This window comes from Nerophis lumbriciformis, linkage group LG13 (assembly GCF_033978685.3).
Source record: "Nerophis lumbriciformis linkage group LG13, RoL_Nlum_v2.1, whole genome shotgun sequence".
In the NCBI taxonomy this organism is placed as follows: domain Eukaryota; kingdom Metazoa; phylum Chordata; class Actinopteri; order Syngnathiformes; family Syngnathidae; genus Nerophis; species Nerophis lumbriciformis.
Genome location: NC_084560.2, coordinates 41,628,153 through 41,641,827, shown reverse-complemented (window position 1 = coordinate 41,641,827; position 13,675 = coordinate 41,628,153). Strand labels below are relative to the sequence as shown.

The 13,675-nt window shown below is 42.6% G+C and overlaps 1 protein-coding gene across 5 annotated transcripts in view; it reads left to right on the top strand.

Moving 5' to 3' along the window:
* Positions 1-13,675, top strand: part of usp9 (ubiquitin specific peptidase 9) — a 104,556-nt gene that overhangs the window by 58,845 nt on the left and 32,036 nt on the right. For all 5 annotated transcript variants that reach the window (XM_061970768.1, XM_061970766.1, XM_061970765.1 and 2 more), the window contains 18 exons: positions 934-1,029; positions 1,118-1,329; positions 1,420-1,660; positions 1,732-1,881; positions 1,958-2,078; positions 2,172-2,302; positions 4,660-4,938; positions 5,032-5,157; positions 5,275-5,412; positions 5,478-5,644; positions 5,742-5,850; positions 5,934-6,080; positions 6,156-6,302; positions 8,162-8,369; positions 8,455-8,675; positions 10,346-10,533; positions 10,665-10,838; positions 10,954-11,095. In XM_061970768.1, the coding sequence (XP_061826752.1) occupies positions 934-1,029; positions 1,118-1,329; positions 1,420-1,660; positions 1,732-1,881; positions 1,958-2,078; positions 2,172-2,302; positions 4,660-4,938; positions 5,032-5,157; positions 5,275-5,412; positions 5,478-5,644; positions 5,742-5,850; positions 5,934-6,080; positions 6,156-6,302; positions 8,162-8,369; positions 8,455-8,675; positions 10,346-10,533; positions 10,665-10,838; positions 10,954-11,095 (2,997 nt within the window). The remainder of the gene's footprint in view (positions 1-933; positions 1,030-1,117; positions 1,330-1,419; positions 1,661-1,731; positions 1,882-1,957; positions 2,079-2,171; positions 2,303-4,659; positions 4,939-5,031; positions 5,158-5,274; positions 5,413-5,477; positions 5,645-5,741; positions 5,851-5,933; positions 6,081-6,155; positions 6,303-8,161; positions 8,370-8,454; positions 8,676-10,345; positions 10,534-10,664; positions 10,839-10,953; positions 11,096-13,675) is intronic.

Below are 13,675 nucleotides of genomic sequence, written 5' to 3'. Positions count from 1 at the left end.
TAATGGCATTTTAAATTTAAGTACTTTAAGTAGATAGGATCTTTGATGCAAGACACAACTTACATTTAACTAAAATGTTATTTTCTTTGTGCTCGACAAAAGAAAAGTATTGAGCATGTCTCCATGTTAAGAAACTCGCCATGCTGTCTTGTTAGTTGTTATGAGAGTAGCGTATGTGTGTGTGAGTGTGTGGCCCTTTTAAGATATGACAGCATGTGAGGTGAGTGACGTCAGTGAGTGAGTGGGCGAGAGTGGTGAGGGAACGGCGACAGTGAGTGCGTGCAGGTGCTCTAGCTTGGTGAATGGCTGCGTCCAATAAAGTCACAAAGTTGCAACAAACCGCCGGCCTCGTCATTCACCCTCAGCTGTAAAGACCCACTTCCGGGTAAAGTGAAGGTTGTTAGCCCCGAAGTACATAGGCCCTGGAGGAATGTCTCCCCTGCGCCCCTCAACTAGGATCTGGGAGCCCACACAAAGCAAGCCTTTTCTTTTCCTTGTGACACAGAAGGACGACACCGCAGCGCTCCAATAAAACACACTCAGATCTTCTGTTTCTAGCCGATACTACATAAAAAAATAACGCAGTAACGCATCATGTAGTAACGGTAACTGAGTTACTGAATATAAAAAATAACGCGTTAGATTACTAGTTACCGCCGAAACTAACGGTGTTACAGTAACGCATTAGTCCCAGCACTGCTGATCACTTCCTGCATTGCTCAGTTACCAGAGAGTGAGCGCATATTTGTTTATGTAACCAACTTTGCTAGACATCTTCCAGTTTATTCCGACGAAAAAGGAAAAAGATTTTAGATCGTTTCATCGATATTTGTATTGATAATCGATTGTCTGTTGCAATATATATTGCAATCGTTTTATCCCTAATTTAATGTGTAGAATGCTTGTGAAGAACTTTGGTCTTTTTATCTCTAGGTGGTAATTCAAGGAAGCGATGACATCGCCAGCAGAGCTATCGACCTGCTGAAGGAAATCTACACCAATCTTGGCCCAAAATTACAAGTCAACCAGGTACACTAGTTGTGTCCCAGGGTTGTGCACGCTGCTACCGAGTTAGCAAAATGATCCCTCACAACGACACAAACTTATTCCCTTGTAGGTGGAAATCCATGAAGACTTCATCCAGTCGTGTTTTGACCGCCTGAAGGCCTCTTACGACACCCTGTGTGTGTTGGACGGAGACAAAGACAGCATCAATTGCGCGCGCCAGGAGGCCATCCGCATGGTGCGAGTGCTCACTGTGCTCAAGGAGTACATCAATGAGTGTGACAGCGACTACCATGAGGAGAGAACTATCCTGCCCATGTCGAGGTGAAATGGCCAGCAGAAACATATCCTCGCTCATTTGAAGTGAGTTATTTTCCCAATTGATAGACTTAATGTTGCCATTTGTCTTCTCAGGGCCTTCCGGGGAAAGCATATCACGTTGATAGTGCGCTTCCCTAACCAGGGGCGCCAGGTGGACGACCTGGATATCTGGTCGCACACCAACGACACAATCGGCTCAGTGAGGCGCGGCATCTTGAACCGGATCAAAGCTAACGCCGCGCACACCAAGATAGAGCTTTTCATCGGTGGGGAGGTCGTTGACCCAGCTGACGACAGGAAGCTGATTGGACAGCTCAATTTGAAGGATAAAACTGTAATAAAGTCACATTTTTATGCAGTCTTGTGCTCCCTCTGTTGTATAAACCTGCTTATTTATTTGTTCAGCTGATCACGGCCAAGCTAACTCAGGTGAGTGCCAACATGCCCTCCAGCCCAGACAGCTCGTCCGACTCCTCCACTGGCTCTCCTGGTAACCACGGAAACCACTACAGCGACGGCCCCAACCCCGAAGTAGAGAGCTGTCTTCCCGGAGTGGTGAGTTGGTGGGGAATCAGTTCAGAAAATATGTCAGAGAAATGATGTTTAAAGAAAATGTTTTGCTGTTCTACAGATCATGTCGCTGCACCTCCGCTACATTTCCTTCCTGTGGCAGGTGGCTGACTTGGGCTGCCAGCTCAACATGCCCCTCCTTAGAGACGGAGCCAGAGTTCTCATGAAACTCATGCCTCCAGGTACTCATTCATCATCAAGCATCTTGTTCACTTTCATACACCAGCAAGCTGGCACTTAACACCTACACTGCTTGTGTTTTTCCCCCATTATAGACAACACCACTGTAGAGAATCTGCGAGCTGTGTGTTTGGACCATGCCAAGCTCGGGGAGAACAGCCTCAGTCCTTCACTGGACTCACGCTTCTTTGGCCCCTCGCCCTCACAAGTGCTCTACCTCATTGAGGTGCGACCTTTACTAACCTGCATATTATCTATATGTTGCCACTGCACTTGTACTCACACTGGGCTCACCATCAATCAAAGTTGATTTATATAGCCCTTAATCACAAGTGTCTCAAAGGGCTGCATAAGCCAAAGCTTTATTTGCTATAAATGCCTTTTTCCCCGCCGTAAGCAAGTATTATGAGCTACTATTTCTAGTGCCAGCTGGAGTAAACGTAAACACTACTTGTCGTAACTACATGTTATGGCTGCACAATTCTGCAAAAATGTGTACCGTATTTTCCGCACCATAAGCCGCCCTGGGTTATAAGCCGCGCCTTCAATGAACGGCATATTTCAAAACTTTGTCCACCTATAAGCCGCCCCGTGTTATAAGCCGCATCTAACTGCGCTAAAGGAATGTCAAAAAAACAGTCAGATAGGTCAGTCAAACTTTAATAATATATTAAAAACCAGCGTGATGTGGGCGCGCATGGAGTCGTATATCAACATGGACGGAGCTGCGTGAAAAAAGCCACCCGGCCTCTTCGCGTAAACTTACCTTAACCACTCGCTCATCTTTTCTTCATCCATCCATCCCTTCGAGTTAGCTTTTATGATGACGCCGGCTGGAAAGGTCTCTTTTGGCAAGGTCTTCCTTTTGAATATCACCATGGGTGGAAGTTTCTGGCCATTAGCATGGCAAGCTAGAACCACAGTGAAGGATGACTTCTCATTCCCTGTGGTGCGAATATTCACCGTACGTGCTCCCGTTGTATCCACAGTGCGGTTCACAGGAATATCAAAAGTCAGTGGAACCTCGTCCATGTTGATAATGTTCTCTGGCCGGATCTTTTTTTTCAGCTATCTTGTTTTTACAATATGCACGGAAAGTAGCCAGCTTTTCTTGAAAGTCTTTAGGCAGTTGCTGTGAAATAGTAGTCCGTGTGCGGATGGAGAGATTGCGTCTTTTCATGAACCGGAAACCTGTCGCTTAGTAGGAGCCATTTTGTGGTCTTTACAGATGTAAACACACAAAGGAAATGAAACGTAATATCCGCGCGCTTCTTCTTCTTCTATGGGGGCGGGTGGTTGCTTACAGTAGAAGAAGAAGCGCTTCCTGTTCTATGGGGGCGGGTGCTTACCTTGGCGGTTGCTTGCGTAGAAGAAGAAGCACTTCCTCTTCTACGGGGGAAAAAAGATGGCGGCTGTTTACCGTAGTTGCGAGACCGAAACTTTATGAAAATGAATCTTAATATTAATCCATATATAAAGCGCACCGGGTTATAAGCCGCACTGTCAGCTTTTGAGTAAATTTGTGGTTTTTAGGTGCGGCTAATAGTGCGGAAAATACGGTAAATGATGATTTTAAATCTTTTTTTAATACATATAATATATAATATATAACAAGACAGCATGGCTACTCATTGTCTTTCTTTAAATAAACTTCCAATGGTCTTTCTGCCATTGTCAGTGGGTCCCAGAATGTCAGTTGATGGGGGATTTTTTTTTTTAAATACAAATAAATAGAAATACAAAATTCATTAAGTAAAAAAAGAATGGCATGCTCACTCATTCCACAATACATGATAAATTATAATAATAAATGCAACTCAATTATTGCAATCGCTCTTCTAGCAAGTTTATGAATGATATCCAGCATCCCACAGCAAGCCCCGCCTGCCCATGCAGCTCATTAAGAAAATCTATTAAGAAAAACTCAGATGTCGATTTAGTAGGGATGTCACGGTATTGTCAATATTGCGGTATTTGGTTTTCAAAATGATAAATAATAATTTTTATTATTAAAAGTTAAATTGTCAGGTAACCTCCATATCTGTTTCGCACTTGTCAAACTGGATGTTTAAGGACACTACTCAAATTACTACTCAAAATTCACTATTCTTTGCACCTAAAATGCTTGTTTGTAGTAATAGATGTGATTAAAGCATTTGAGCATTACAGTAAGTCTTCATCCTTAACATTCTTGCCTTTACACACTATGGCATTTTTACTAAGCTTTTATTGAAACATTTTTGGACAATACCACAATAATATTGTACTATTGCCTTAATACTGTGACAATATCATACCGTGAGATTGTCTGCTTTTGTGTGCTACTTATCTTGCTGCCCACTTTTGTGTGCTACTTATCTTGCTGCCCACAGTCTACTCTTGGATTAAAATGAGCAATGTGGATGAATATAGTAGACCCCCGTGTTCTGATTTTGGTTGTGTTCAATGCTGTCATAGCTTCCTGCACTATTTCGAAGTGGAAGGCCAACCACTCTTACTTTGCAGTGTAAAAGCTTCTTTGTTTGTACTTTCTAACTCATTAAGTTGGAGGAAGGTTTAAACCGCCCCTGTCCTATGTCCTAGGTTGTATATGCTTTGCTGATGCCGGCCAGCGCCGCCCTGGGCGAGGATGCCAGCGACTTCCAGTACAACTTCCTAAAAAGCGGCGGGTTGCCGCTGGTGTTGAGCATGCTCACCCGGAACAACTTCCTGCCGTCTGCTGACATGGAGACGCGGCGTGGCGCTTACCTCAATGCCCTAAAAATTGCCAAGCTCCTCCTTACTGCCGTTGGCTTTGGGCACGTGAAGGCAGTGGCGGAGGCCTGCCAGCCCAACGCAGAAGGAAATATCCCAGTTTCCCCGGTTAGGACACACACACACACACACACAGACTGATAAAATATGCTTAAACATATTATATATTTTCCTGAGCTGTCAACATCTTTCTCTGTACAGATTAATCAGGCCACTCACGATCAGGCTCTAGTTTTGCAGACCGCCCTGCAAAACATCCCTAACCCTGCCTCAGAATGTATGCTGCGCAACGTAGCCATCCGCTTGGCCCAGCAGATTTCTGATGAGGTAATTGGAAAGACTTGAAGGAATGCATTTTCCTGAATTTGTACTAAGATTGGTTTTTGTGGTTGCTTCTGCTTCCATTTTAATGACTTTGGTGGTACCTCCCCCCGACCCCATCAGAATTTTTTCCAGGCGTCAAAGTCTATCCCCGACATCTGCGTGATCCGAGCGGTACAGAAAATAGTTTGGGCATCAGGCTGCGGTACTGTGCAGCTTGTCTTCAGTTCTAATGAAGACATCAGCAAGATTTATGAGAAGGTAAGTTGCTAACGTACGTTGGATTTTGTAACGTTAGAAATGTTCCATGTTTTTCCTTCTATTAGACCAATGCAGCAAAGGAACCGGACGGCGAGGACGAGCAGGTGTGTTGCGAGGCCTTGGAAGTGATGACGTTGTGTTTCGCCCTGATGCCCACAGCCCTGGACACCCTCAGTAAGGAGCGGGCTTGGCAGACTTTCATCATAGACTTGCTGCTACACTGCCACAGCAGGTATGTGCTCTATTATGTGACAAGCAAGAAAATAGCTTGTCTTTGTGGCTTCTTACAGCCCGTGATGGAACATAATGTTTCTATTGCCTTTTGACAGATCCGTGCGTCAGATGGCTCAAGAGCAGTTTTTCCTGATGGCAACCAGGTGCTGCATGGGCCAAAGACCCCTCCTCTTCTTCATCACCCTTCTGTTTACGGTTATGGGGGTGAGTCGCGGCAGCAATTTAGCATGTAGCCACCATAACTTTTCAGGATCCTAACTTTACCGTCATGCTTTATCCATGGTCAGACCACAGCTAAGGAGCGAGCTAAACACGCTGGGGACTACTTCACTTTGCTCCGGCACCTTCTGAACTATGCCTATAACAGCAACATCAACCTGCCAAATGCCGAGGTGCTGCTGAACAATGAGATAGACTGGTTGAAACGGATAAGGGTAAGCTAAGTTCATCCATTGCCGTTGGGTCTCCTTTGGGAATGTGAGCTAACAGTATGTTGGTGTGTTCTCCAGGACGAAGTCAAGAGGACGGGGGAGACTGGCGTGGAGGAGACCATCTTGGAAGGCCACCTCGGAGTCACCAAGGAGCTTCTTGCTTTCCAGATTCCTGAGAAAAAATATTATATTGGCTGTGAGAAGGGCGGAGCTAACCTCATAAAGGTAGACCTGACATTTTTAGTTTAGCTTCTAGGGATGTGAGTCTTACAACTCATTATTCGATGCAGTATCATACCTGCCAACTACTCCGGTTTTCCCGTAATTAGTACGGTTTTCATCAACCCATTCCGGGTTACGGTTGCAGTGATAAAAAATACGGTTTTTCATTAATTAAAAAAAATTAAGTTTTATTCACGAAATCGCGTAACAACAATGACAATCGACACTGCTTCCCGTAACTTCCTATCGAGCCATTCCGAATGCCATGCGCGAGGCTATTTATAGCACCGCTGCCAAGCACGAGGCACCAGTTGCCATTGTTTCCAAACGAGCGAACGATCATGGAATCAGCCGGAGAAAAATCTCAAACGAGTCTTAAACCGAAAAGAAAACTGCAGTCATTCCGTGAAGAATATTCAAAAGCCTATCCAGGAATAATTATCCGTTCCAAAAAGGGTGAAAACTACGCGAATTGCACTTTGTGCAGACAAGATTTTTCGATCGGACACGGAGGAATTAGCGATGTAAAAGACCACGTTGGGACAAAAAAACACAAGTCTAATGCCGTTGCTAGTGATACAAGTGGAAAACTTTCAACGTTTTTCGTCGCCCAAACAGATTCTTTGGATGTGATAAATGCCAAAGTTTTATTTACGGAGGCAATAATTGAGCATGGACTTCCAATCGCACTGGCTGATCACATGGGACAGTTATTTCGGAAAATGTTTCCCGACTCGAAAATCGCCAAAAAATATGGGTGTGGTCGAACCAAAACATCAAACATTATTCAGTGTCTTGGAACAGAATCCTCAAAAAGTATCGCCGATGTCATGAAGACGGAACCATTTAGCATGTCGACTGACGGCAGCACCGATTATGACGATGTAAAACTGTACCCCATTTGTGTTCGATATTTCGATGACGACATTGGAAAAGTATTGTCAGTACTTCTGTCTTTGAGGGAATGCAATACGGCTTCCACAGGCGAAAACATTTACAAAATTCTCGCGGAAGAAATAGACTCAAACGAAATTCCTTGGCAGAATTTGGTTTGCTTTGCTGCCGATAATGCTGCAGTGATGATGGGATCTAAAAAGGGTGTTGCAGCTTTCATTACGGAAATATCTCCTTCGGTTTACATCGCCGGTAAGTAAAGTTCGTAGCATAAAAAAACTCACAAAACATAAAAAGTAAATCTTTTATTACATAAACAATAAATCAAATCAAAAATAATTTCTGTGTACAGTATATCTTTTTATTTGTGATAACGATAACATGTTCAAAACAAGTAACATATAACTATCATACTATTCTATTACTCTTTATTAATTTGAAAAATGTCGTCATGAAGTTTTATATTTATATTTATTTATATTTCTTTCATAAACCAAAATTTCGACCTGAAGTTTCTTGTTACAATAATGTCTGCAATATCAATATAGTATCAACATTTTAACCTGTCTGAATGCTAATAATCATTTTGTCCTGGACCTACCGGGGCCTGCGGCCCCTGGACCCTGGCTACTAGGTTTTTCTGATTTCAAAAGTTGGCAGGTATGCAGTATCCATTCTCGATTAAAACCGATTCTCACAATATATTTGGTATATTATTGAAAATTGGTCATTTTTAAACCAGGTTGCAAAATATCCTCTTGGTTGCTGAAGTAGGACATATAAATGCAGCAATTAAACTTGAAGATGGCTTAAATAATCGTATTAAGGGAAAATATGCCATTGACATTTTTTTAAGTTGATTTCAAATTGTAATAATTCGGACGGGAATATTTTTTATGGCACGCCTATCAGTTTCCTGTCAGTATTGAATCATTTTTGCTAACGTTGCTGTCTGTTTCTCTTATTAGGAGCTGATTGATGACTTCATCTTCCCAGCATCAAATGTTTACCTGCAGTACATGAAGAGCGGTGACTTCCCCACAGAACAGGCCATTCCTGTGTGCAGTTCCCCTGCTTCCATCAATGCCGGCTTCGAACTCCTGGTGGCCCTGGCTGTCGGCTGTTTCCGCAACCTCAAGCAGATCGTCGACACGCTCACCGACATGTACTACTTGGGTATGGAGATGTCTCAATAGTTGGTTACGACCGCTTGTGCAAGGCGAGGCATGCATGTGTGCTCTTTTGTCGTCTGTCCTTTCAGGCTGTGAAACGTTGACAGAGTGGGAGTATCTGCCTCCAGTGGGCCCGCGGCCCAATAAAGGTTTTGTGGGTCTGAAGAACGCTGGAGCCACATGTTATATGAACTCTGTCATTCAGCAGCTGTACATGATCCCTCCCATTCGCAATGGCATTTTGGCCATTGAGGGCACTGGCACCGACGTGGATGATGACATGTCAGGGGATGAGAAGCAAGAGAATGAGGTACTGACCAGCAATCAAATGTTTAAAGTTCAATCAACTATTGTAATTGCAAGATCCCACAGTAGTCTATTAAACATTTCTTCAGCATTGATACTGGCATTTAGACTGTTTTAAAAGCCCATATTATTTTTGTGCGTATCTTTAATGCAAATTAGCTGTTTTGGTACATGTCTGTCTCCCATAAGCGTTGTGCACTTAAACCAGTTTTTATAAACACTGTAACTGTACTTGTCTACTTTTATATATGCTATCTGTCACTAGGGATGTCCCGATCCGATATTTGGATCGGATCGGCTGCCGATATTTGCCAAAAATTGCGTATCGGCAAAGCATGGGAAAATGCCGATCCCAGTTTTAAAAAAAACTCCGGTCCGTGTTTTCCAACGCACTGATTTAAATAATACATTCCACTTTTCTGCTGCTCCCTAATTTCCGTTCCGCATTTTCCAGCACACCTTCAACACATCCACAATTCTCACGCAGTTGCTTTTAGCTGCTGGCATTACATGACAGGCTCTTCTCACACTTTCCTGTGTTTCCCTCTCACAAGACAGACAAGCGCACCTTCTTACACATGTCACATACTGTCACGACATACGTCACATACGTATACGTCCTCTTCCAGCAGAGAGGTAGCAGCATGGCTAACGTTAGCTGTGATGCTAGCGCAGCCGTGCGAGCAACGCTCCTTCTAAGGTGCTCGCATATCAAACTCTTTTGGCTGTCTTTTTGACACTTACATCCGGCGCCCCCCTCCACACCCTGGATTATAAATAATGTAAATAATTCAATGTGATGATCTTGTGTGATGACTGTATTATGATGATAGTATATATCTGATAGTATATATCTGTATCTTGAATCAATTTAAGTGGACCCCGACTTAAACAAGTTGAAAAACTTATTGGGGTGTTACCATTTAGTGGTCAATTGTACGGAATATGTACTTCACTGTGCAACCTACTAATAAAAGTCTCAATCAAAACACATAGAATCATCATACTGCTGTGATTATATGCATCAAGTGTTCATTCAAGGCTAAGGCAAAATATCGAGATATATATTGTGTATCGCAATATTAAAAAAAGGCCATATCGCCCAGCCCTAGTTCAATGATGCCATTTCTGTTTGTCATGTATAATTTTGTCTATTTTGTGTTTATCCTTGAATAAACAGGTCAGTTTCTTGTTACCAACCATTGTGTATTATTCAAACTCCCCTAATTCAGCTGGCTAGTTGTTATCAAGAGTACTAAAACCCTTTTCAACATGATTCTGACAACTAAGTAGGCTAAATAACTTTAAACTTTAATACATGCTCGGATAGGCCAGTATCGGTCGGTATCGGATCGGAAATGCAAAAACAATATCGGTATCGGATCGGAAGTGCAAAAACCTGGATCGGGACATCCCTATCTGTCACATTAATCATAATGGGAACTAGTGGGTTTATGTTAGCAACACTAGCATAACTATGTTAGCCTCAGAGCTAGCATTACACGGATGGATGGATGGATCCTTGTCATTGGACAAGGACAACGAAACACTCCCATCTATTCAAAACATTTTCCCACTCATTATGCTTATTTCCCCCAAAATGTCACTTTTGAATAATAAGAATTGTTTTAGGCACTGTGGGCTCAAACTTATCTTTATCTATGTTTCTCACAGACTAATGTGGATCCTCGTGACGAGGTGTTCAGCTATCATCATCAGTTTGATGATAAGCCCTCCAGTAAAGCAGAAGACAGGAAAGAGTACAATATTGGGGTATTGCGTCACCTTCAGGTCATCTTTGGCCATTTGGCGGCATCCAGACTTCAGTACTATGTTCCGAGGGGATTCTGGAAACAATTCAGGTATTTTATATTTCAGTCCTTTTTATAGTTAAGAATCATTGTTCACAGTCCAGTTGTTGGATACAGTGTTAAAGTTTTTTTTAAATTTCAGCTAATGCAAATCTTAAACTAAACGTGTGACCTTCCCACAGGTTATGGGGTGAACCAGTAAATCTCAGAGAACAGCATGACGCGCTAGAATTTTTCAATTCTTTGGTGGATAGTCTGGATGAGGCGCTGAAAGCTTTGGGTCACCCCGCTATGCTCAGCAAGGTGCTGGGAGGCTCCTTTGCTGACCAAAAAATCTGTCAGGGATGCCCGCACAGGTGAGCATATTGAGATTTCAATATGGGTCAACTGCAACACAATTGTTTTGTTGTTTCCTATTGCAAACTGGGTTTTTGTTGTTACCACACTACCCTTTTTCATTTTATTTTTAAGATACGAGTGTGAGGAGTCATTCACGACACTTAATGTCGATATCAGAAACCACCAGAACCTTTTGGACTCCATGGAGCAGTACGTCAAAGGAGATTTGCTGGAGGGAGCCAATGCTTACCACTGTGAGAAATGTAATAAAAAGGTGAGTTCATGTGTTTGAACTCTTTACGTTAGTTTAGCACAGGGCTTCTTTAACTTTTTCACCTCGGGGCCCAACTTTTCCATTCAAATATTAACACTAAATTAGTAATTTACTCTTGATTTTAATAGTATTAAATAATTATATCTAATCTATTTACAGTTTACAACCATGTCAAATTATCTGAAAGCATATGTTAATCACAAAGATTATTACAATAGTTTTGGTCAGGCTGATTTAGAAAAATAAATACTAACCAAATATACTGCAAAATAAAGGACCCATAAAAAATTATTAAACATCAATGTACATGCAATTATGCAAAGCTAAAACAAATACAATTTAACTAAATTAATAATAAATGGATCGGTTCGCAGCCGAGTGTGAAGCGACTGGGATGGGAATCAGCACCTCCAAGTCCGAGTCCATGGTTCTCTCCCGGAAAAGGGTGGAGTGCCATCTCCGGGTTGGGGAGGAGATCTTGCCCCAAGTGGAGGAGTTCAAGTACCTGGGAGTCTTGTTCACGAGTGGGGGAAGAGTGGATCGTGAGATCGACAGGCGGATCGGTGCGGCGTCTTCAGTAATGCGGACGCTGTATCGATCCGTTGTGGTGAAGAAGGAGCTGAGCCGGAAGGCAAAGCTCTCGATTTACCGGTCGATCTACTTTCCCATCCTCACCTATGGTCATGAGCTTTGGGTCATGACCGAAAGGACAAGTTCACGGGTACAAGCGGCCGAAATGAGTTTCCTCCGCCGAGTGGCGGGGCTCTCCCTTAGAGATAGGGTGAGAAGCTCTGTCATTCGGGGGGGAGCTCAAAGTAAAGCCGCTGCTCCTCCACATCGAGAGGAGCCAGATGAGGTGGTTCGGGCATCTGGTCAGGATGCCACCCGAACGCCTCCCTAGGAAGGTGTTTCGGGCACGTCCGACCGGTAGGAGGCCACGGGGAAGACCCAGGACATGCTGGGAAGACTATCTCTCCCGGCTGGCCTGGGAACGCCTCGGGATCCCCCGGGAGGAGCTGGACGAAGTGGCTGGGGAGAGGGAAGTCTGGGCTTCCCTGCTTAAGCTGCTGCCCCCGCAACCCGACCTTGGATAAGAGGAAGAAGATGGATGGATGGATAATAATAAATGATAGGGGTGTAACAATTGATCGTTTTGTCTTTCTAAAATTCAGTTTATCGATCTGTACTCTGCAAGTTTGTTTGCCTGCCGGAAGATAGGTAGTGATCCAGATCCTTTTAAAAGGGAATCGATCGATTTTATCAATACTGTAAAAAGGAAAACAGATTTAAGAACTGCATTCTTCATATGAAGTTTAACACTTTTAAAAATGACGGCAACATTAGACTTAAAGTTTTTCAGTCTAATTTTCCTGTCTGAGGTCATCAAAACAAAAATGGCAGATAGCTATGGTGGCTTAGAAAGGTCACAACAAACGCAAACGGCACAAGACAATATCATTAATTACAACACAACAGCTTTGAGTTGCAGCACGATTGCAAAAGCCAAATCAAATACAAACAACACACTTTGAAGCTGCAACACAACTTTAAGCTACAACAGTTGCGCCCGCTATGCTTGGCAGTGACAGCGGGGCAAGTTAGGCGACGCACCGACTTCCGGAACACAACAACATCAAAATTAAAAATAAGTCATTTCATGAGTAAGAAAGAAATAAAAGATATGGATCAATGAGGCTGTGGAAATTAGGAAGCGAGGGACCAACACCAACAGGGATAAGGGAGTATATACATGGTTTCGCACACTGTCATCGGCGACACCAGGGGAGAGAACAGACACTTTATGGTTTGGTCGGAGAACTTTATTTAGCAGGTAAAAAATCTACTCTTAAAATGTTGGTTACTTTACTTTTATTGAAAATTGCTTGAATGTTTAAAATGTGAGCAGAAAAGATTTCTTCTTGTTAATTCAACCTAAAGTGTTGGTTGTACTTTATTCAAATAAGTTGAGAATGCATTGGCCATTAATAGTTGATTACTCACTTATTTGTATCCATAATTCATTCATACATAATTCTCTTACAAGAAATAACAGGAATATAGGAAACTTCACCTGCAGTATCCAGTATTTATTTCAGTCACACTGCTTGATTTTATCTGCTAAAAAGTTACTAAATCGATTTTAACTCACAGAATCATTTCGGAACGTATTGTTCTAAAAAAAAAAAGAAAAAAGATTATCGTTCCTGAGTTGTCGTTACACCCCTAAAAAATAATAATACAGTATATATGTTTCTTAACTAAACTGCCAATAAAATGTAAGTGCAAGTAAAATTACAGCTTCACCAATTAAGTTATAATTTTTGCACTTAAGAAATTTCTTTATGACTTAAGCTCCAGACGTCTCCTGTTTGTTTGATATCGTAGTTACTTCCACCTGGAAGAGTGTATTACAACTTGAGTACCGCTGCGACCCATACCGACCACAGCTGAGAAACCGATATTTTTTGGTGGCCCTGTAGGGGTTGCTCACAGCCCAACACCAGGCCCCTGCCACATGATTAAGAAACACTGGTTTGGCAAATAACAAAGGAGTGTGGTCAAATAATCAAAGATTAATCA